The 26,163-nt window shown below is 35.6% G+C and overlaps 1 protein-coding gene and 1 long non-coding RNA gene across 11 annotated transcripts in view; one reads left to right on the forward strand and one right to left on the reverse strand.

Annotated features, from left to right (window-relative positions):
• Window positions 1–26,163, forward strand: part of LOC131426934 (semaphorin-1A) — a 530,738-nt gene that overhangs the window by 318,532 nt on the left and 186,043 nt on the right. For all 6 annotated transcript variants that reach the window (XR_009229208.1, XR_009229211.1, XR_009229210.1 and 3 more), the window contains exon 3: window positions 23,220–23,322. Coding sequence is in view for 1 of the 6 variants with exons in the window: in XM_058589724.1 (XP_058445707.1) it covers window positions 23,220–23,322 (103 nt within the window). In the remaining 5 variants the exon portion in view is untranslated. The remainder of the gene's footprint in view (window positions 1–23,219; window positions 23,323–26,163) is intronic.
• LOC131426936 (uncharacterized) lies at window positions 1,992–9,329 on the reverse strand. 5 transcript variants are annotated; one of them, XR_009229217.1, is made up of 2 exons: window positions 8,986–9,329; window positions 1,992–2,848 (listed from the first exon to the last, which is right to left on the reverse strand). It is a non-coding gene; the product is annotated as an uncharacterized LOC131426936 (long non-coding RNA). The 5 variants fall into 5 exon arrangements; XR_009229216.1 differs by having other exon boundaries at window positions 8,895–9,329; XR_009229219.1 differs by lacking the exon at window positions 8,986–9,329 and adding an exon at window positions 8,761–8,890.

Here is a 26,163-nt window from a genome sequence, read left to right on the forward strand (position 1 = left end):
ATGGGCTCGTTATATACATAATTAGTTCTAACATAGGGAGTCCGAGGAAAAAAAATAGGAAAACTACGACGTCGAATGTCAAATTGTAACAATTGCAAACTCTATGTGCTCTTTAAAATTTAACTTGATTTCCAGAACACCCAAGTCCTTAACAGACGATGCGCGTTCGAGAACAGTTTGTGGAATGTTATAGTAAAACTTGAATACAGACTTTTCGCTACTACTACGCTACTACATCGGCGAACGATAGTTTCATGCACTTGATCGAAAAATTTAGATCGTTGAGATACAATAAAATTAAGAACGGTCCAAAGTGACTTCCTTAAGGAACTCCAGATGTAACAGCACATGGTGAGGTTGTACAGGTTCCTATTCTCACTATCATTTCATTACCAGTTATATATGATCGAAGCCAATTAAAAAATGATCCGTTTAATCAGAGTCTGCTTAACTTGGAGATCGTTATGTGATGATTGATTTCGTCGAACGCAGCAGGGGAAGTTGAGAGCTTTGGCATGGATCCAAGCTGAGTTTTAGATATGTAGTCAGAGCAACTATGTGTTATAAAATCCAGAACTCTAATTTCAAACAGCTTCGATACAGCACACAAAGCAGTAATTTCACGGTAGTTGGATACTATACCCTTGTTCACATTGGATTTCTTCCATATTTCAGAAAAAATCCAGAACGCAAAGAACATTTGAAAATGTTGGATAGTGGAACCAACAAACTAATAGAACACTTTCACCACGGATGGAATCTCAGAACTTCTTCGTTTCTTTTATTGTCAGACTTCGCTTCGAAAGCATGTCGTGCAAATTTTGCTTTAAGAATGCGATTTTTATCATACACAAAATTTGTTACCATATTATTGAAGAATCGCATTCCATTTATTACGTTCTTTCCATTATTGAATGTATTTTCACTGAGACGATATCTTCCATCAGACATCAATATTCTTGAGTGCGAAAATCTTCTTTCGATTTCCGCATTGGAATGGGAAAACGCAATCACATATATCGAAAAGTTTTTGTAATTCCTGGTAACATATCTGTTGAAATAGCCACTTGTATCACTCGAGATCGAAAATCATGAAATCAAATTTTGTCCAGTGAAAAAAACATTTGCTAGAACCGCCTTCTAGTAAATTTTAGTTTTATCAAGGTGAAAATTCACCAAATCGGCCAGCTCGACCAGTTGCTGAAAGGTGCGCCCTTCTTCAATTTTTAAGGGGTTTCATAAAACTCACAAGCTTCAAAAATTTGCAAAGATTTTTTTTTATTCGAAAAAATGATTCACATGACGAAACCAAACTAACGTCTGCAGGGAGCATCAGCAGAATTCTCATTCTTCCATCGATGTATTCAAAATCTGTGACGCTTGGTTATAAAGAGTGACTAAAATATGACAAATCGAAGTAATAACATCACAGAACCTCTTTGGAAACCAAAACTACTACAAATTCGAGCACCAACAGGTAAAAGTCATTGTGAAACCATTTTCTCTCATTTACGATTCTCAAAGCTTCAGTTGAATACTGACACTGCATACTATGGGATTTCCACTAAAAAAACGCAAATGACTGAGAGGGCAAATGAAAGAAAGAACACAATTTTGAAACTACTGTTCCGCTTATGTCATTGACTGGACATCGATTTCGTTCTAATAGTTTGCAAGCGAAGTTGAGAGTTACATTAATTTCTCGTCATTTTCGTTTATTTAGTGTCAATGAAAATGACTTTCATTGGCCCTGGTTAAGTAGGCTTTCAAACTCAACTGCGGCTCACACACATTGTTATTCCGTATACTCTGCTTTAGTGTGCGTTACTGAGCCGTCTCAATGCTCCATTTTTGTTGGTATCAGTCGAAAGGTGTACCATACCCCCAAACACTCATACATACAAGCTGTATTGAACGTTACCTTTCGTTTTGTTTTCTGATGCAATTTTCGTAGCGACCAAGGAATTCTATCCAATAATAAGCACCAAAGCTAAAATAAATCACTATATTTCCATAACCGTTATCTTAAGTAATAAACACTTTTATTCATCGCATCTGACAGCTACAAATTCTAATGGGATGCTTCAGTCAAGGCCATGTTCTCTCGAAGGGCTCCGGATCCTTTGGTGGTCGCAATCCGGGACCTGCTTCCACTCTGCAAAAACACACCGCCGTTTTCGATTATTACATTCTGCTTTCATCTACCAAACAATTTAACCTCGTTCGGATGGACCATTATTCACTCTTATCTCCCTGAATCATCCAGTTAATTGCGATGTTAAGGGCTTTCTTCGAGGCTTCGTCTGACAGTCGCATTTCTTGGAATCTAAAACCGGCGTCTATTGATACCATATCTGCCGAGGCACGCGATAACGCTTCTATTCTAGGAAAACGGCCACTTTTAGAGAATTCTTCGAACAATGTGCTTCAAAATGCGCATGAAAGCACTGGAGAATAATTAATATCACCACTAAAACCTTATTGGATCAACTTTTTCACATCATGTTTCCTGTAAAATTGTATGCCACTGTTCAGGAATCTGTTCTGAGAGCCGTTGCTCAGGGCAATCACCGGTAGCAGGAGCAGAGCGAAAATGGTCGCTAACAGTTGTGTTACCGATTGACACCCCAATTTCCTCATGAGCTCGATAATATCCTTCGGAAGAGCCATTGTTGCTACTGTTGTTGAGACGAATCTGGACGAGGTTCTCTACTAATTGCCTTCGAATTTGGCCGGAATGAGTACAAAAGTAGATTTTCTACCCCTTCTTCAATCTGTAGTTTGCTTGTCTCCATTTCCGCGATTCACTTATTCGAAGGCCGACATTTTCAGTGTATTTGATGATCAACTGCAAATATTATGAAAAACAAAAAAAAAACAATTTTAATTGTCTTCATTCATGTAGAATAACACTTCAGTCGAGACTAATTCGCACAAATTTCACCTGCACCATATCCGTAAACGTTCGCAATCGTACTGTGGCAGGGCACTGATCGCTCCGTTGAACGAGAATCGGACAAAGATAAACAGAACGAGACAAGAATCAACATGTCTAGTAGTTTCTTTTCCTTCGCAATCTTCGCCTTCCTATAGGGTCTGTTCGGGTAGTTTGATTTGAAATTATTACTTATTGTCCGATATTTACTTAAAGATGATGCACCTTAAATTATGGTAGGTGAATCACATGATTTTGTGCCATGTCTTGCTACAAGGCGAAAGGTCATTCACCTACAGACTCGAGATAAATTTCGTTTTCAGAGACTACGACAATAAGAAAAACGACAAACAAATTCAAAATTATGTCTTGAAAAAACGTAGCATTTTAACACTATTCACACCTAGGAAACAGTAAATTCCGTGCGAGTGCGACGACATCCCGCCATGCAGGTGTGTGAATACGCGAATACACGAAAGCACAACAGCAGAAGGCTCGACCTGAACAGTTTATCTGCCGATCAGCTGAAAATTCTTTCGGTGACGACCATCGGCTCGGGACGAGTGAGTCATCATCTTAAAAATAACCATTTAAAAATCGGTCAAAGAGAGGCTCGGTAGATTGTTTTCACATTCTTTGTGTTTTATTGGCCAGCTCGAACGACGAAAGAGCAGATGTAGTAATGAGAGTGGGAGAGTGTTTTAATTCGCCTGAATGGAGAGATGATGCGTTCTTAGTCGGTCTCTTTCTCTCGTTCGCTGTGGCTTAACCAGTGAAAGAGAAAGTTTACCGACGAGAAGTTTTATTAGTTTTCGGCCAGTTAACTAACACTTTAATGACTCATCATGTTTCTTATAATGATCTTTCGAGAATTCTACGACGCAGTGACAGCTTTCTCTTAATTAGCATAATTATTCCGGCAAATGTAACGAAGCCTCCGGAGCGGGATTCAGGCACGAGTTGAATAATATACAGCACTCCAGATCTCTAACTTGTGAGAACCACGGTCGTCGGTAACATTAACTTCACCTCATTATTTCGAGCTTCTTGATTTGTTTAAGGAAAATGAGAAAAGTTTTCCCTTCTTGCAGTCGGAATCCAATAGAATCCATTCTTTAATCGCCAAACTTTTCATATACTACTCTTAACATCATTGATAAAGGGAAGAATCAAATTCGCACAATTCTAGCATGAACCTATTTTCGGAACATTCTCCTGGAGAAGAATCCAAGAAAATGTTGCCTTTTCTGATAACAAGAGTTCCGTTACGTTTGTGCACAAACAAAAGGGCGCTCCCAGTGACATGACATGGGATGAAATCACGTGTTTGCAACAAACATTTCTTCCTTGCTGAGGAAACATTTGATTGCGTGGGTCTTGGTTGTTCCGGGTTAGAGTTTCTTTCTTTTTCGATGAACTTTTATTTGACTTTCGCTAACAACGTGAATTCTGAATCCGTACGATACGGGAGGATGATGGAAAACCCAGTTGGTCGTTTCAACAAATAATATGAAACCGTATAAAGGATTGTTATTTGGCACGAGGGACGACATGTTTTTTTTCTTTACAACATGGAAATCGGTGAGCCTCCGTTTTCTACTTTCCCGTGGATGAATAATGATTGCCCGCTGGCGAAGAAGTCGTATTCGACTAGCCGCATTCGGAAATATACAAACATTTGTTCGCAATTAGATTCGATAGAAACGGCAAACAATGTACGGGGAATAACAAAGACTTTTTATTGGGTTTCCAGCGAAAATCTTGCATTCGTTTGATTAGGCAGTAAACAGTACAGTTCATTTGAAAAGTTGAAATTAAAAATGGAACAATCGGAACTTTCCAGGAACGATTGAATGCAGTTCGGAGTGGGTGTTTTTGTACGGTTCTTAAACACGGGGAAGACCGGGGCTAAACAGGACTGCTTGAATATCTTATAAAAAGCAAAGTCAGGGCATTGCATTCCTTTCGTAAAATTTGACCATTCTGTTTTAACAGACTTCGCAGATTCTAGTTTTAAACAATTTTGTTTTCGATCCATGGATTGACTTTGTAAACGCGCTCTCATGTGACAGGCACACGTTAGTTAGCTGGATGCGGCTGAGTCAATTCAGTTTGGTGTCAATCCGTCAGATTCCAATGAAAGGTCTTGTGGTCTCATAGCTTGCTTTCATCTTTATCCGACTTCCGATTCCGGAATAACAAGATAATACTTGCAAATCTATGAGAAAATGCGCACTCAATTTTCTCGGGAAATTTCATAATCGATTTGCACAAACTAACTAACTATCGTTTCAACTTATTCCATGAATTTATTTCATATAAGTTACTGGCATTGAAGTGTAAAGTTAACCTGTGCTAGTTGGGTATGTACGTACCGGTTTAGTTGTTAACCCATCTCTGCTTACCACCTATCATTAGATTCCCGATAGTTGGAAAATTGGTAATTCCCAGCGATTTGTGCATGTTACACAGATAAAAATATTCACATCTATTTTCATGCACATATTTGGAGCAGGAAACTGAATATAAAGTTAATTCTTAGGTCTTTATTTTTCAATATACTGTAAAAGCAAAACTAAGCGTGAATTGAAATATGCTATAATATTCATTGAAAAATCAAGACATTCCAATTAATTTTACATCGCTGATGGTTTTCAATAAAAATTTTTATTCAACTGATAAAAAGGCATAATATCATTGATTTAAATGTCGTGTAAATTTCATTATTATTTTCTGTGTACTTCACGTGTGGCGTGTGAACGTGATGATTGAGCTTTTGACAATGTATAAAGCAATTCGATTTACCTCGCACCAGTTTGAAAAAAGTTTAAATTAGTGTTGGAGAAAAATGGCATTCTTATTACTTCAAGCTATTTGAAATAGCTTGAGATCATCGACAAAAGATAAGTGTGGACATTCCAGAGAAAGATTCACATCTTTAAAGTACAGGAGCAAGATCAGGGGTTCAAGGGTGCCTTGTGGTATCCCAAATAAACTCTTTGGATACAGAGTCATATATCTTGATTACTAATCGGCGATTATTGAAGTATGAACAAAACCAGCGCAGCATGTTAGAACCAAAACCCAATCTGTCCAACTTGGCAACTGTAATGGTGTGGTTACTTTTGTTAAAGGCAGCGGAAAAATTCGTGTAGATAACGTCAGTTTTTAAATCGCAGGACATCGCATCCGTCACAAACGTAGTGGAGGACAAGAGATTGATCGTGAAAGAACAAGACCGTACACAGATAAAAATATTTTGTGATGTTACATTTATTTTCATGCACATATTTGGAGCAGGCAATTGAATGGAAATTTACATAACAAAACGAAGCGGTTTGTAAATATACAGTCTTGTTCAATGAAAAACTAAATAAATTTTAATGTAATTTTACATCAATCATGGTTTGAAATCAGATTTTCGTTTCAACTGATGTCTATTTCATAGTACTATCGGTTTACATGTCGTGTAAGTTTCATCTTTTCTTTCTGTGTAGATCTCCAAATGATTTTGGTTCTTGAATGACCATGATCATGTCACGACGAAATTAGTAAAGATCTACATTCTAAAAAAATCACAACCGATTCAATCGGAAAAGATTGATTTAGATAATCGTTTCTGATGATGATGAACCAGAGGTGCACAGAGGGGCGAGTAAACTTATAAATTGCATAATTTGAGTTTCGAAAGATGGTGCATTCAAATGTTTGAACTAAGGTTATGGGTTGATAATTTTGCCCAAGTAACCATAGGCATTATATCATTGCACATTTACAACTTTAGTATAACATCGTTAATGTAAAAGCACATTAATTCAACATGCTTTAAAGCCGCGTGCATTAAATTTGCATTCAAAATATAATAATCTTACAACAGCTTTTTGTCATGCTATATATTGGCATTTAATGCTATATTTTATTTCAATCAAACATTATCGATAACATTGACGATCTCTCCACTGTAGTAAACTTCACTCTCTGACACACACAATGTTTGCTGACGGCCCGAACGAGCAGCATTCAATCGAGGCTCAGTTTAACCACCGTCAGTTGATCTCTTGAAGTAACATAATATCTCTTTCAATAGTGTGAGAGCGGCCTTCAAATGAGGTTCATGTAAATATTCGAATTGGTTCAAGATAATAGATGAAAGACTAATCAGATAGCTGAAATATCAATCACAGCATACACATAAATTAATTGTTTCCTCCTTCAGTTTTCATTTTTAATACTTTACTCCATTTATAATTCTGTTCGTTCGAATCTGCTTACTACCAAGAGCGAAGACAATGAAGCAGCTATACTACTTGGCACTTGAAACTGAGCAAACAAAACTTCAAATGACTAGGTACGTTTATTCAACTGACGATGAATTCTGGGAGCTTCACTTGAAAAAGGCAGCAAAAGTCAAATGAATTAGTAGGGATACGCTGACGGTCAGCGGCCATAGATTTCATTTTCATCTTATGTTATTCGATTGAAAATGAAATTTTACCGCATTGTTACCGACATTCACTTACATAGCGCAGATAGCAGAATATGTACAGATTTATTTACAGAGCAGAGTGTATAGGCTACCGGACTACAATTGCATATTACTGAAAGATCGCTTTTTGGTCAAGTGTTGCTTTACAAAATATTTATTTTGCGTTAAGAGCCGACGTTTCGAAGGAAAATCCCTGCATCTTCAGGGCAACTATAAGGTTAACATACATGATTAGTCACAGTTTTCACATTATACAATTTCATAACAAATTGTTTACTCACAAACGACAACAAATATTTTTCGTCAAGACATTGAACATGATCGAAAACGGGAACGGCTACTCTACACTAAAAGCACAAACGGTGTGAAAACATTAATTTTGAACGAACTGCGATTTGAATTTGTATGCTTGTTTTAACTTACTCAGTCACTTCCCCCGCACATCAAACCAGATTAAACATTGAATTTTTTCAGTCATGGCTGATAATAGAGCAAAAATAGATAGATGAGCAGCAATAGACAGCGAAAATGAGGAGATGTACAAGTAGAAAAAGAAAGAGACTGTTGTTAATGTGAGAGAGAGAAAATGAGTATATACTGGAAAAATATACAAAGTTAAATGTTCGATCCCAAAAAAATACTTCACATGTGTAATGGATAGATAAATATGTGCCGATAAATTTTTAAAAAATTCGCATAACATATTTTATTTCACAAATTTCAAATTATTTCTAAATTTTTCAAAATGAATTGAAAGTTACAAGCAAGTTCTACATACATTACATCAACAAATAAAACGCAGACATACGACTTAGTGGTCTTATTTCTTTTACGCGTGGATTAGCAGTGTATATAGAAGGTTTGATTGTTATTTGGGATGCAATGATTAAATCGATAAAGAAGCATTATATACTGTATTTCAGAACTATGAACGAAACTATAGTGATCAACGGAACCGCATGTGTTAAGGATATCGGTGTAATTCTAGACGTGCAATTGTCTTTCAAGTAGCATATCAACTTTATTGTAGCAAAAGCATCTCGTTGTTTGAGATTTGTAATGAAAACAGCAAAATCATTTTACAGGCATCTGCTGCTTAAAGTCTCTATATTGCTCACTCATTCGTACATTCGGTGTTTCAATAGTCGCTATCTGTCAGACCATAAACTGTTAGTCAGGTTGATCGGTTAATCACTGTTAATTACAGAGTGCTCACCTGATTAAGTACTAGACGCTACCTGAAGAATATAGTGCAATTAGTATGTGTCTAACTCGTGACAACCTGAACGAACACCCTAAGTTTTAACATAGCATATGAAAAAGATCAATAGTTGCTCACCCTAACCAATGTTCCAATGCCGGTGAATAACACAGAAATTTCAGTTACCTATTAATCACTGTTATCGATTACTGTTCACGTTATGTTAAGATATAGTACAATTTCCAACATTATCACAATCCATAGTTTCTCACCTTTTAATCTATTTTATATCTAGACAGTTAAAAGGTTCAGTATTCATAGGTGTAATTAGTAATCAACGATAATTTTAGCGAATAAACTCACATTCAACACTAAATTAATTTCCGAAGAGGATGTACCAAAGTAACGTATTGCGCTAACTCTAACTATTGTCTTCGATCGTTTTCACACGCACAGCGCGATGAGTCATACAAGGTCCCCGTCAAAGCTGATAACGATCCTCCGGTAGTGTACTGTGCGGCCTAATCGTTATTTTCCTTTTGAGCTCTTCGAAATAACGTCTTTCTTCGATAACTTCTTAGCCGTACTAATTGTGGATAGAACGTTGCTACTATTGGTCTACAATAGAGATGGTCGGGTTTCGGGTATTTGTACCCGAAACTCGACCCGAACCTGTATGACGAGGGGTTTTGGTCGAGTTCGGGTACAGAAAGAATATGTTTGTCGGGTTCGAGTCGGATACGGGTGCCATATTTTTGTTTTCATTTTCAACGGGTACGGGTTGGGTTCGGATAAAAAACTTTGGTCGGAAGATGTTTATTTTTTTTTATCGGGTATGGATTGGGTTCGGGTTTGGAAGAAAAATTATTTCGGGTTCGGGTTGGGTACGGGTAATTTTTTTTTAATTTTCGATCGGATGCCAGTCGGGTTTGAAAAAAATTCTTACTTGACCATCTCTAGTCTACATCGAACTTTCTACATAGTATCAACAGGGTTCGACTTTAACATCACGCGTATCAGAATTCAAACGAAGTTTTTAAGCATAATTTTTAAATAGGAATAATTTTTTATCATTGGTACTAGGATAACGGCTCCCTATTTCATCTGAGCTCCTATTTCCATCTCATCCCTTCACCTCATTACTTTGAACATGAATAAAATTTTACAACCTACCTGTACCAAACTGTGAAATGTTTTAAAATGATTACAAAAGCTATTGTCACACTTTCCTATTGAAAGAAATGGTTTTAAGTTCTTCGTTTATCGTTTTTTTTTTTCATTTAAAATAAACTCACTTTTCAATTTAGGACACATTTTCGTCTCAAGATTTACAGTTCGTCATGTTTCTGATTATCTACTAAACGATTCGTGTCAAAACATTCACACTTTTTCACACAACTACACTACCATTGAATGCTGGATGACTTCATAATTAGTAATGTTCACTTGCCACTTGTTTAATTAACGATTTAAAACTTCAAAAACTACCCGACAAACAATAAAAGTCTTTAAAAATATAAGATGAAAGTTTTTCACTTAGTTCACTTGGTTGCGCTTTGTTTTCATCTCATTTGGTTTCGCAAAGTTGCCAAGTTTTCTCATAATGTTACAAAAAATAAATTGTTTTTCTTCTTCAAATTATTATCAAAAAGTATGTTTTTGGTATTCGTGACATTGTATTAATTATATTACTGATATTAATACTTCAATAAAACTGTTTTTGCTTCGAATATTACCAGAAAGAGCGTGTTAAATACAAATGAAATAACCATTATGGCAAATCTAGTAGCACTGGTTTCATTCCGCTATACGTCAACATAGGGCTGTGAAGTGTGTGTGTTTCATCGGCTGTGCACAGAGATGCCAGATATTTTCATAGAAAATATGTATTCCGTTGCATTGAAAGTCGATATCTGCTCTATCTGTTTTCACTAATGAAATGATGTTAACAGATAGTTCTTTATATCTCCGTAAGTCATTGCCCCGCTCACGAGAATATTCAACGAGTTAATATATACAATAACAATATATATATATATATATATATATATATATATATATATATATATATATATATATATATATATATATATATATATATATATATATATATATATATATATATATATATATATATATATATATATATATATATATATATATATATATATATATATATATATATATATATATATATATATATATATATATATATATATATACATATATATATATATATATATATATATATATATATATATATATATATATATATATATATATATATATATATATATATATATATATATATATATATATATATATATATATATATATATATATATATATCAGTTCAAATTGGTTCCAAATTTTAATATAAATGTTTGTCAGTGTTCATAATCAATTATCTACATAAAAGATTTTCACTTTAACATGTGATTTGTCCGTTGATTAATAAGCTTTTAAAGAATCACTGCAATCAAATTCTAATAGATACTCAGAGAGAAAAGTTTAATTTTTTACTTCTCACCTACTATGAACCTGTACAAATCTGTATAAAATCTGTACATTGATTTAAATCAGTATGCGAACGCAAAAATCTATACAATACAGATAAATCTGTATAAATGGCATCTCTGGCTCTGCGCTTTGTTTTAAGAAAGGCTAATGTCTAAATAGTAACAATTCCGTTTTTGGTTTTATTTAAAGTTCACCAAATTAACGTTACAGTAAAGTTTTAAATTCAAAGCGAGAGGTAACGGAAACGACCGAAAAATTTTTAGACGTTGAAATGTTTTCAAACTGGTTCTAAACATATCGTGTATTGTCTCATAGTTTGCATTAGGCCGTTTTTAAGAAGAATTCTGACATTTTGAACCTGAGAGTGTAATAGTGGAATATTTTGTTTTGATTGCTGTCGCCATTGCTAATTTATAGGATGAATAAAGGACCAACCATTGGATGAATAAAAATCCATTGAGATGAAATTAGGAGCAGAGTAGTGAACACATCATAAGTGTTTTTAGCTGTTTTATGAATATTAGTTAAATTTTCAAGAAATGTGAATCAATTCTCAACGTGGAGCAAGGCGAATAAAGCAGTAATATGAAAAAGTTAAAGTGATTTTAGTGTTTAAATCGGGGTTTGAAGGCGACGTCCTTACAAATGAGATGAAATAGGGAGCCCTTACCCTACATATTGTCTATTGCTGACATGAAAAGGAATAAATAAATTTGGGGTAAATTTTGTCGGAAACGCCGATCAATTGTGATTCCGCAACGATGATTTTTTCTATGGAAAAGATCACTTGTGATGAAATCAGTAATGATTGTTTTATGTAGGCGATCAGTGATCTTAAGATCAGTAGTGATCTCAGATCACCAATGATTTTTTATGTTCGATGATTTTCCCAGCCCTGCTCATAAATTGCTGTTAAATTTCATTTGGATGTGAGTTGCGGTTCTGGAAATACAGGGTAAAAAGTGTTTCAAATCGTATGCCGTCCTTTAGAGCGACGATGCAAAATAAGGGAAAGTTCTTCTAGATTTGGCTCAATTTTTTTTCGAATTGAAGTTTTTCTCAGTCGTTGGTCGATTTTCGGTTCCGGGAGTACTCGAGTAGTGTAGTGGTCAAGAAACTCCGACAACGGAACTGATCTAACTCTTGTTTTTATTCAAGATTCAATTGGAAATTTGATGAAGTATCCTTTAGTACCATTTATAAACATATGAGTAACGCTTAGAACTAAAATAACTTTATTTGTTGGTGCTTCGTCGGTTATTTATCTAGGTGATAGGCTCTGGAGGGTCTAGTGGCTGCAGTTGATGAGTTTCTCCGGTGACGTTGGAAGTAACCTTGTACAGCGCGCTTTAATCAGTATTTCATCCTGCTATCGCTATATTCGTCACAATGACTGACTCACTTGTACAAATAGTCAAATGCGAGCTATTATCAATGATAAGCTACTGAAATAATATCTACACCCACGAACAGGCACATAACACCGAATCATCGTGTTTACTGTTTGACGTTGTCCAGTTCAATCTAGATCCTCCACGTCAATAAGTTTCCGTAATGTCTATCAATAGCCAAGTCTGTTGTCGTCGGAAGTCTATCGAAAAGACACTCTTACAGTGGAGTGTTTTGAACCATTCCGATAGCAATTAAATGAATGAATAAATGAACCGATGCTGGTGAGGTTTTCGATGCCACAGTATCAAATGCGTTGCCGGGCTGTGTTTTATGCTGTCAACCTTTGGCATTGCTTCGCTCGGAAGTGCTTCTCCGGAATGCCATAAATTTTCTTTATTAGTGTTTATCCTCAGCGTAGAATGTTCGGCAGCACCAGAAATTATGCCCGCACACTCGCATCCAACATCATTAATTTTCCTCTATCATTTTCAATTATTCATGCACCCCGTCATAAATCATTGTTGATGCTGTAAACTTTGCCTCGTATCTACACTCACTCACTTGCTTACATGGTGACATTCTCCTCGTCGTCGCGTCTGTTAGCGGCGCCAGTCATAACCATCTTTCTTCATATATCTATATCTGTTCAGCTATCTGTTCCGACACACGTCCTTCTATCTGTGTGAGGAATGGCACCGTGACTGAGCGGATGGGTTTCGTTGATAAAGTGTAAAAGCGCCAGATGCCCCGGCCACAGATGGTAAGAGATATGTGCCAGGTGTTGCAAGGACTCGAGCTTCGACAGCGATAAGATGAACACCTGTGAGAAGGAGCGTCAGCCTGAAGACTGATGGGATGGTGAATGTCATCGATGCAGCACATGCAGCTTCCTCCTGGGGGCTACCAGCTATCAGGGACACTGAACCATGGACGGAAAATGGTGTCCTACATTTTGATAGATGAGCAAACATAGATCAACCACCAACAACATCCTGATATGTGGGTGTGTGTGTGTGAGTGCTATTTAGTGCATTTCTGGGTCGGAGGAAGCTTTGGGATATGGTGTTGTTTCGAGTTGGTGAAAACTGGAGTAACGATTAATGGTGACTCCAATGGTTAGAGTGGAGCCGTACACGATTCACCGGGGTGTTAGCTTTGAATGTATGATTCATATCGCTAGCTCTGTTGTTTCATGCTTAAATCGTGTAACATTATGAAATCGTTGTTTGATATTTTGACAGCAATAAATTCTAGTTCAAGCGCCATTTATAAAAAATGTAGAAAAAAAATCACCTACGAATCTGGCAACGATCCAAAAAAAAAACCCGCCCAACTAAACATCGCTGCCTTCAATTTTGTCTGCTACCAGCAGTGGCATAAATCGTTTAAAGGAAAACGGAAAACGAAAGGAATTGCTCGAACGGATTCCATTTTTCGCCTTATTTAACAATTTAATCGCTTTCCCCAAGCTACTTCGTGCCGTTCCTGCTCACTACCATGCATACCTATATATATATATATATATGTGACCTGGTAACAAATCTCCTGCATTTCTTGGCCCGAATCGTGTTCAGCTTTATTTCATATCCGTTACCTTTCCCCTTCCCACTAAATAAACACGCGCCGTTCGGGCTCTACTGTCTTCGCAAAAGTCATCGAATGGAGTGTGGTGGTGGTGCTTTGCGAGGGCAGATTCCTATATCTTTAATCGATTTCCTCGGTTTTAATTTGATTTCGGTTCCGGGAGAGGAATTGTGCAGAGATAACACATTTTGACGATGTTATTTTCTGCTGTGGCCTTTCCGCCAGAAACGAAAAACCGAGGGAGGGAGTCAGCTGAAAATCTCTATAATTGATGTGGTTTTGCGAATTGAAACCTACAGCGAGTGCACGTATCGTGCCATGCTGAGTATCGAACAGCAGACCCGGAATGGAATGGAATGGATTGCAATTACGCAATGACAGTGAAATTGTTTCCGGCTCGCCAGATCCTCGATGATGGGGAGGATTAAAAAGAGATCAATCGGATGGATATTAATGATTGTGATAGAATTAGGACCAAATCCTTACTGCCTGATTAATTTGGCAAATGGAGATGTGCGCACTTCGCAAACGAATTTCCGGTGATCGTTGAAATAGTGTACTCTATTTTAAAAACTATGGTTCCTCCAGTGTCACGAACAACACAAATAACTTCGAAACGCTTATGGTCATTTTAGCAGCCAGAAGATTTTGTATCAATGAAAGACGGATTTCCTCAGTTGGATTCCCACTAAGTTAGTTTCTTTTGTGTAAGAAGAAATGCGCCAGTCTTCAATAGCGTCACACAATAGCAATCTGAAGACCATCATCATCGCAATCAACAGCTGCAGATTCGCCATCTATACCGGAGACTTTTTGCAACTACTATCTTCCCGACGATATACAGTCTGGCAGTTGGATCAGACTGCACCGGGAGCGACATCATCTCTACTCGTTGTTTCTTTTTATTTTTTTTTGTTTGCTCACTACCATTTATTGGACCGATTCTTCACGATAAGCATCACCGCCATCATCATCATCGTCAAGTCATTTGATGGCATAGAATTGACAAAAGCTACTCGAATTATTTGCTATAGTTTAGTGATGGTACTTGAAGCGAAAAAAGTTTAAAGATGATTTTGTATGATTTTTTTTATTATTTCAATATAAACTAAATCGAATATGTCGATTAATATATTATACTAAACATAAGTTCAGAATAATCGAATTTATCAGTATATATCTGCACTATTTTGTCTTGAATACGACTTACTTTACTATGGGCCGCATTTTCAAAATTTACCTTGTACAAAAAATGGGTAGAACTTGATCGCGAATATCTCTTGCTCTTTTTATCGCAACAACATAATTTTTTCTCCATATCATCGGAATTGTGGTCAGCAATTTATGATAAAACTGAGATTACATCCAACAACTGAAAGTTGTTAGAGAAGTACAGAAAGACTTTTAAATCTATTAAAATCGGTTGTGCAACTTATACCTGTTAAGTTTTACGTTAATACCGAAAAAAACACTATATCTAAAACAATTGTGCAGCTAATCACCAAACTTGCCCACGTTGCACTAGCAGTTATAGAAGCTCTGCCAAAATTTTCACATCGTCATGTAAAAACGAAGTAACTAAAGCAATTGTTCAACTTATCAAAAATTTTCCAAATGGGTGTCATAATTGTATCGGACTCAATATACGTCGAAATGGTTGTACAGGGTCCGCCATCTAACACTTTTTTTTGGACGGGTATAGAGTGATGGGCAAGTGTCTTTCACGCAACCTGCCTGGGTTCAATTCCCAATCCCGCACATAGGGTCAGAAAGTTTTACTGGCCCGAAGAGGCGAATGACATTAATGGCGAATGACATGACATCGTTAAAGCCTCTATAATTGAATTAAAAAATCATTTTTTTTAACTAACGGTAATTTCGACATTGGTAACCTTAATGTCACTTCTGATTTGACAGAGACCTAGTTTTATCCTTACGCTGAACGAAAATGGTTGTTTATACGCTTGAGGAACGCTTGAAAAAAGTGCAGTTTTACTTTGAAGAAGACGCCGATTTTTGCCAAAAAAAAATCATCTTCTCGAATGAGGCACATTTTCATCTCGGCGGGTATGTTAATAAGCAAAATTTTCGCATCTGGGGGTCGCACGTTATCATGGAGAACCCGCACGTTATCATGGAGAAGCCGATGCATCCTCAGAGAGTGACGGTTTGGTGCGGATTTTGGTCTGGCGGCATCATTGGGCCATTTTTCTTCGAAAATGAGGCAGGAGCCGCCGCCACGGTCAATGGAGAGCGCTACCGCGCCATGATTAGCGATTGGTTCTTCCCGTTGCTTGAAGAGGAAGACTTGGACACCATTTGGTTCCAACAAGACGGCGCTCCGTGCCACACAGCCAACGCTACGATCGATCTTCTGCGCACAATCTTCGAAGATCGAATTATCAGTCGAAATTCGGATGTCGTTTGGCCGCCTCGGAGCTGTGATTTGACGCCGTTAGACTATTATCTTTGGGGGCTGTCGAAGATAAGTGTTATGTGGACAAGCCAGAGACAATTCAAGTCTTGAAAGACAACATTCGTGCAGCCATAGCTGAAATAAAGCTGCATACAATCGAAAATGTACTAAAAAACTGGACCGACCGTATGGCGTACTGCAAGGCCAGCCGAGGCAGCCATTTGAATGAAATTATATTCCACAATTAACCGGAAGTATTGTACTTTAATATGAAAAAATAAATTTTAAAATTTGGTTTTATTGCATGTTTATAAAAAAATTACATGGCGGACCCTGTATAGCTTTTGTGAAGAAAAAAAAAAGTGAAATTATGATCTCCGCAAGGCAAAAACTGCTAAGCCGAATTGAAAACCTCGCAGTAAAAACTATTCTGCTGCCGAGTCCGCATTGTCTTGACTGCCTCATGAAATATTAGGTCAGTGTGTGCAGTTTTCTTCATTTTTAGAAAAACAATTCGAAACTTGCAAATAAGTTGTACCAGATTTATCTGCTTGAAATGAACGTAAAACTTGCCGACATTAGAATATTATTGTAAATGTTTCAGAAATACAGCATTATATAGGCAATGAAAACAATAATCAAATCAGATAATTTGCATTCCATTTTCATCTCGCGAAAAAATGAGCAGACCTGACATCACTTTTCAAAGATATTGAACGAAAAGTTACGTTCATCATATATTACCGTTTGAGCAACTTGTTCTTGCAACTAAAGCACATGGGCTCACCAAAATAATACCTACAGTGCGTATCACAAATGTCGGGTTCACTAAGATGAATGACTAAACTGTATTGTTGTTTAAGTCAACTAGTTTGATAAAAATAAAAACAACTGTTTTGATAAAAATAAAAACAAAAATTTCTCTTTTCAATATTTTCATGTTTATATTTCCTTTTATTTAAGTAAAATAAATCATTACGTTGGGTGAACCATTTTCTTTTCAACACACTGTTACCCCAGATATGCCATATTGGAAAATATTGCAGAAAAATTCATTTCAAGGTTTTTCAGATTAATTGAAACATCAATATGAATAAAATCGTCTGAAAAGATGTATGAATGTTTCATAACTTTCTTATACATATTTAAAACACTCTTCCGATCATATTCATTGAAAAGAATAGATTGTTTTTTTCATAGAAATTGATGGGCAATCATCAAAACACGTACATTCAAAGGCACTTGAAAATTTCAGGCGTACGAAGACATGTTTCACCATAAAAATGCAGTTCGTTGTCGATTTTTTATTTACTAAAACATTAATGATCAATTCTACAATATGTAGTATTGCCATTTATTTATGTGCAGAATATTTCTAAAGTTCCATGTTTGTGTTACGGGCAGTTGTATAGAAAATCAAATGTGAAACTTATTCATTAGAAATTATGTTTGCTATGTTTTTGTCAACATCAATTCAATTCTTGTTTACATTACGTAGTAGTTCCCTTGAGTTTCACAATTGTTTTTTCTCAGATTTAATTGCTGCATTTGTAATGGGATCGATGCATGAGTTTTTTTTATCAGTTGCACAATAATTGTGAATAAATATTCGTGACAACGGAAGAACTTAAAGATATGTTGCACAACACAGAAAAATTGCGCTTTTTTCATAACACAACAGATACTACAATAGTAATATGAACTAATTTGATAAATTGCACAATCTGTAGAAAAATACTGGATAGCAAATTAACGAGCTACTTGGGTTGTATACCATGATTATGTTTAATTGACTAATATGAGGGAGACACATTTGTACATGTTGTTTAAGATGGTCAATTTAGTCATTCAGTTTATAACTAAAATGCTAATTGAGTTTCTCATCATTGATCAATTATTCATTCTTTGTTACAGATCAAAACCTTTGACATGATGACAATACTCATTTTATGAAAAAACTGAATAATATTCAAACAAGATCTTTTTATATGGAATTACTACTGGTTTAAAAGATGTTTCCTGAAAATATATTTTTTGTGAAGTTCATATCATACCAGCACATAAGTGTATTTTACCATTTCTCATGATTTTTGAAAGAATTATAGATACTTTCTGTGTGCGCTTGATGAGTGGATATCTAAAATTTAAATTTTACAATTCTTAAATTCGGTTTATGGATATTCTTCCAAATGGCTATATAAATTGTATTTTCGATACGGGGTTGGCAAGTAAGTTATTGAAATTAATGTTGTATGAATTCACAACTTAGATTTAAAAATCCTAGATAGTTAAAAACGATTTTTGTGGATTTTTCATTTCATGAATGAATATGAACAATGCACTTTTGATTGAATCGGTTGTTGTCCACTTATTATTTTCAAATGAAAAGTCCTACTTCCTCATAGAACGATATTCAATTATATTTGGACCGGACTTCCTGTTCCGGAATTGCATTTCTTTGAACTGGTAATATAATTCTTAGATTCTGAGTTTCTAGTTGATGGCCAGAACATCCGAATCCGAAAGTGCCGGAAATAGTAGTGGAAACTCTCAAACGGAACTCACTTCATTTTATCAGAGATAACATATTCGATTTCAACAAAGTTAGTCTCAAATGAAAAGTCTAACGGTCCCTTAGGTTGATGTTGAATTTCATCTGAATCAAAATGGTTTCAGAATTACAGGGTAAAGTGTATTAAAAATCACAACAAACCGCCATTTAGAGCGATCCATAATACGGAACAATCCATTTCAATTTAGCTCAGAATTGTTTCAAATTGAAGCTTGTTTCAGTTGCTGACCGATGACGGCAATAACGGTTCTTAGTTCCCGGTTACGAATGTACCGAAAATAGTAATAAAAATCTATAAAAGCGGAACCCTCTTCATTTTCTCTGAGAGGCCTAAACCGATTTTCGAAATCGTAAGCTCAAATAAAAGACCTTACAGTTCAGTAAGCTGGATACGATTTCCGATTTCGGAATTGCGGGGTTCAATGTGTTTAAAATTTCACTACACCAGATACTTTCAGAACTTTTAAATGCTCGACTAAAAGTTCTGAAAGTATCTCCAGATTAAATTATGATCCTCAGAATGGAACTAGCAGTTAAGCTAACTGTCTTCATTATTTACAAAAGATCGAAACATATACTTCAGTCGATCAATCAGTCAAGTTTTTGCAATATTTTTCCTTTGCATGATCGCAAGCAAAAATTGACTTCTACGGCTTCGCATCAATGATTTTTTTCTTTTAAGTTGTCCGGTCCCCGCTACCCGATCATCAATCCGTAACAAGTTTATAACAAACAGATAATTTCGTAGCGAAGGTATAAGGTTGGTTTCGTTAGTAGTTAAAATATCAAAGTTTTGTAACAATCAAAAAGAGAAATAGTTTGGATACGATATGTTGATCGGGAACCGTTCATGCGGAACTAACTATCCATTCTTTACCTCTTACGCATATTTTCTTTTTCGAATACATGTTGTGGGATTCAAATTAAAATATTTACCTAAGAATCGAATGCACATCGACCGAATGAAGGTAATTGAGATTCAACTGAACAAAAGTTAAAGTACAATATACATACAATAATCTAATAGTCACTAACGAAGAAACCTTAGAATCGTCTAATTGTTCAGAACCCTATACTGTTCTTTGCTTCTGTTGCCCCGGCCGTAATCGGTATGTTGTGTCGAATGGTTTGGATGAGGTATAAAGACTATCCCAGAAAGTATGGACGCACTTTGATTTCGCTGTAAATAATTCACAAGTGTTAGATATTCAAATTTTATTCGATATACTGATAATATTAGACTACAACAACAGAATATTATTCTAACCATTTGCTACTTAGCCATTGAAGACTAGCTGACGCACCTTCTTGCGAACGTTCCTCATTAAATTCCGTACAGACTTCTTGGCGACAAGTTTTGACACTTTCTTCCGATCTTTTTCGAACTGTTGAATGGTTTCGGCTGCCGAGACATATTTCCTAAGATGTGCTTTCGTTAAAATTCCTCAATTGGTCGAAGTTGTGGGCAATTTGATGGACTTATGTCTTTTGGGACGAAAGTTACACCATTCCACCGTTGATTTCGAGTAGTGGCAAGATGCAAGATCTGGCCAGAAGACCAGGATCCTTGTTGCTTCGAATCATGGGTAAAAGTCGTTTTTGTGAACATTCCTTGATGTATATTTTGCTGTTCATTGAAGCAGTGGTGATGAAGGGTTTCGAAATCTTACCGCAGCTACAAATTGCTTGCCAGACCATAGCTTTCTTACCAAATTTTTCGACTTCAATCGATGTCTCGGACTGGTTTAACACTTGCTCTTCTCGCACCGTATAATATTGTGGTCTCGGCAAGAATTTGTAATCGAGTTTCACGTAGGTTTCGTCGTCCATGATTATGCAGTTCAAATTTCCACCAAGAATCGTATGGTACAGCTTTCAAACCCTCGGCCTGATCGATGCTTCTTGTTTCAGACTACGTTTTGGTTGTTTCTGCTTCTTATAGGTTCGAAGATTCAAACGTTCTTTAGCACGAAGAACATTTGACTTTGAAGTGTCCACTTTTTCGGTCACATCCCGAACTGAAACCTCCTTCTTTTGCTCGAACGCCTTCAGTATACGTTTATCCAACTGAGGGTTAGCATGACCTTTTTTTCGACCCGTTTTCGGTTTATACTCAAAGGTGTTATCCTCACCGAACATCCTGATTGCATTTCGCACGGCTTTTTCACTTACTGCTTCCATTTTTGCTATCTTTCTCAGTGACAGTCCGCGTTCTGTGCACCATTTGTACACAATTTTTCGACGTTGTTCTGCTGAAAGTCCACGCATTTCGAAACAAACTAATGAAAACGAATAAACAACTGCACAAGTGGTTCGAGAAGAGTGTAAACAATAGGACGCAGTCATAAAAATTGACAGATTCTGAACCATTGCGAAATGGCAGCGGTTTTTGGTTGCGTCCATACTTTCTGGGACAGTCTTTAAAAGCGAACTTGAGCATCATGCGTTCGAAATTTGGATCGGATTTGAATTTATAGCAACCTAAGATTTTTGGATCGGAAAATCGCGAAAAATACATTACAAGCTACATTACCTATTGTTGGGGAATCCATCTGCAAGCATGTTACCATTCAATTTATGTCTTTTAGCACCCAAGATAGGGGAATTTCGAAGAATGCTTTTATTCATATTGATAAACTGACCATAAAATCGATTTTTTGTTCAAAATTTGAGGATTGGAGGTTAAAGCAGAAGTAAAATGCCACGTTTCAGAAATTGCAGAATTCGAAAATACGAATTTTCCAACGAAATAAAATAAATTTCACTATAATATTTACCTGAAAACAGAAAATTTGACAAGGAATTCCAACTGCGGAATCAAAACCTAGATTTTCTATCACCAACAAATCGATGGACTTAAGATGTAAAAGAAGTGGCATCTTTGGAAAATTATGGTAATATATTTGATAGGATGGTACGATGAAATACCTTTGAAAAAAATAGAATCAGTTTTATTCTAAGTGGATTCGAAATGGTCAATATTTAGCAGAATTCTGGTTTCATCGAATACAAACAATTTTTTAGGAATACGTCATGAAACATCCAATATAAATTACGAGCCTAATCTCATGACACTGGGCCAAATGTACGGGATCTTTATTCAATACTAGCAATTTATCGATTTCCAAAAATTCCAAATAATGTTACGTACTCTGTTGAATATTCGTTGTATAATGGTTCCGTATCTACATATCTGAACACAAAACTAAAACCAGAAAAAGCTTTCGTTTACAATCTGATAAAGCTAATGTGCCTGTACCTGATTTACGATTCCATCGATAGTAAATCATTGCCGTAACTACCGTAGACAACATGCTAATGAGTTTAGATACTATCAGTGTAATCATATAGCTATGCCATATTTACATAGTTTTTGTTCAATCAGTTCACGACTGTCGTTTCACTCGCTAAAAACAAGAAGTTCAACTGAGTTTGTTCGCCCTGGAGACAACACCCTGCCCCCCCCCCCCCCCCCTTTCCTTTTTCCGCTTACTTTCCCACGCTCTCCACTGTACAGTAAATCATCAACATGTTTTTGTCTCCCTTGACAAATTACCAAACATTTATCGTGGACGTTTTGCTCTGGCAGAGTGAATTCTGATTTTTTCTATTCTATAGCAGAACTGAAATCGACCTCATTCATCTTTTGTGAATCTTGTACCGTTATATGTATGGGTGAGTGGGTATTCGTGAGTACTTTTCAATAAACTTGTGAAATCTTTGGTTAAGCTTTTCCCGAATGTTTACTGATTTTGACATAGCAATGCAAGTGTAAAACCAAACTGTAATCCTTCCGACAAAATAAATGGCATTCGACTACAATTAAGAATCGTAATTACGTCTTTTCTATTCAAACTTTTAGCTCCTAGAATCAATTAGGAGTAACAATACGAGAGCTAGTATCAATCATTAAAATAATACTAAAATTCGAGAGGTGATTCCGCCTGGTTCTTCAATATACATAATGTACATCGTGGAAAACATATTTCTTCACTCTGAAAATGAGATAAATAAATCAGCTTCGATAGTCGAACGACTACTGCACAATCCGATTATGCGACCACACAGATTCTAATCCATTTGTATTATTTTTCCTTTTTTTGCTCTTTCCAGTCGATGAGGAGTACTTGAAGTTCCAGGGAAATGAGTCGACGATTGACTTTTTCAAGCTAGTGCTACGGGATGCTACCAGCAACAGTTTGCTGGTGGGAGCAAGGTGAGTTACATATCTATGTCCCCCCCTCCCTTCTTTCCGAAAATGTAGGTAAGCCCAATCGGGTAGTCTTCTATCCACGATGGATGCTCTTCTTAAGTAGCCCACAAAAGCTTCAACTTCCATAAGTTCCAACGTGATCGTATAAACCTACTGATGAATGTTCCGATAGATAATATAAATTATTGTTTCCATGGGCTCACTGAGAAAGCTCCATATGTCATCGGATTACCTTTTCAGAACAGATTTAGCCGAACATCAACATTATTATACTACTTTACTGCGACCATGAACTGAATCGCCTCTCTGAAAACGAATACATTTGAAGCGTTTTATGTATAGTTCTACTCAACTCGAGGAGATTAAGAGTTTGTGATTTTCCTGTTTAGGCGATTGGACGTTGTAAGAGCTATCTTTGGTTACTTTGGGTCTAGATTATAAGAATTGAAATTGAAAGAATTTGAAGATATCCAACATGATACTAAATTAACTCTAAGTTAGCCTTGAATAGTGATCGTAAGGCTAGCACGTATCAATCTACTCAGAGCATTTCAAGATCGATCGTTTGTGATTTAGTGAGTGATATTGAGAAGGGCACAGCTGCTAAAATGATTATAAAACAATGAATCCGATTCATTTTATACCGTAAAATTTACTCAAAATTTTAATTAGTCCAAACTTTTACACGGCTTTTGGATTTCGTTTGAATTATATTACTTCATTTCATCACCTACTCATGTAACATCTTCATTTTCGAGCTCAGCACGGTTTTATTTCTAATCAATCATCTTAAGCTAATATACTATCCTTCACATATTAACAAGTCTCATGCCGTTTACATATACTTTTTTTTTGATTTTTTGTGAACACACACGGAACCACCCGCGATCCCATTTCAACCAGAATATTAGTTGATTTTCTGAATTCGATTGGTTAAAATTTGGTACAACTAATCGATCGTTGTTTTAACTAAACTGTCATTTTTGTTTTTCGATTAGCAGAAACGATGGTTGAAACAATAAATTTAACTGTTTAAAAAAATGCTGTCAATTAGTGAGGACACATACCTTTCAATTTCAACAAATATTTTAGTTGAAATAACTGGTGTTGTTATTGAAACAAAATTCTGTTAGTTGAAAAATAAATCGGTTTTATTTGTTTTAAACATTGCAAAGAGTTGAATCAACTCGAACAATGATATTGATTTGCGAAAATAATCAAAATATACTTACTGATACACGTCATGATCTATTTGAAATAAGTTCGTATGTTGAGATTCATGAAATAAATATCGTTGTTAAAATATAAACAGTATTTTATATTGACATGTAATATCATTAGGGCTGGGAAAACCATCGATCACTGCTGATTTCAAGTGATCTTAACCAAGGAATAAATTATCATTACGAATTCAGAACTGATCTGATCTCTAAGTGATTTTGATTTTTGTATGATCATGATCATGTAAAGTCGAGATCAGTAAAGATCTAAATTCTAAAAAAATACTTCTGATATGATCGGAAATGATTGATGTAGAAAAACATTTTTAACACTCCAAATACCAAGCCTCAAAAAAAGTTGGAACGGTAACTTTGAGCTGTCATAGCTCAGCTGTTTTTCAACGAATCTCAATAAATTTTACACCCTCGAATTTTGTGAAGTTCGTAGATTGATTCCAAAACTTTGTAGCTGACGATTGGCAAAGGAAAACCAATGACAATTTGATTTTTCCCGTTCCAAGTTTTTTTCACGCGCCCAATATGCCCTATCTGCTTTCCAATTTTCTTTCCTTTGGCATAAACGTCGCATAGAAAATATTGAATACTTCAACTTTACCGAGTCATAACTTTGTTGTTAGTCAACCGATCTTCAAAATTTGTTCACCATTGGAAAGGTACTACTTCCAGAAATACAATGCACTGAAAAAAACTAAAAATAGGGTTGTCTACCCAAAGTTATAATGAAAACTGTAGATAGATGACCCAAGAAAAGATAAGACTTTTTACAATGATCGTAAATATCTCGAAATTCAAAGCGATGACCTATATATTTTTATACATCATTCGATTGCTAGTGATACCAGCTACAATTTTCGCTCAACTACCTTTCCTGCACAATCAAAAGAAAACATTAAACAATCGATGAATTTATAAATATATATGAATTTTTCAATTTTTTTCACATGTTTGTATATAACTCAAAAATTAAAGCGATGACATGTACATTTTTTTATTCAGAATATTGGAATCATTACCAGAAACAATGTATTGATGATCAAAATTATATATCCGTTGAAAGAATCTCTAGAAATTTGGTACAAATACAAAGAATTTCTATTATAGGGAAAATTTTGCCAAAAAAAAACAAATCTAAACTTTGAAATTTTATGACATATTTTTTTGTTATTTTAGTTGAAAATTTATTATGAACAAAATTTACAAAAAAACTGAAACTTGGATTTCACTGAAAAACCTAAAACTTTTGGTAAATACACCTAAACTCTAAAAATAATAATGTTTTTGTATTGGACAAAAGATCTAAACAATTTTTATGCACAACCCAAACGGAATTGTTAACTACTAAAATTAGGTTTTTTTGTTTTAGGTTTTCCGTAAAATCTCAGAAAATCGGTAGAAGATCGGAAATTTCAAAATTTTTGATATATATTGCGTTCCAACGTTTCTGCAAATCAAAGTGAAAATATTGGAATCCGTTTTGATTTCATCTGTTTCAAAGAGACGTAGAATTTGTTTCTATTAATAAAATAAATTTTGTGACAACACGAAAATTTTAAATTATTTCAATGGCTTTGTACAAAAAGAAATAGAACGTAAATTTATACGA

Source organism: Malaya genurostris, chromosome 2, assembly GCF_030247185.1.
Source record: "Malaya genurostris strain Urasoe2022 chromosome 2, Malgen_1.1, whole genome shotgun sequence".
Lineage (NCBI taxonomy): Eukaryota > Metazoa > Arthropoda > Insecta > Diptera > Culicidae > Malaya > Malaya genurostris.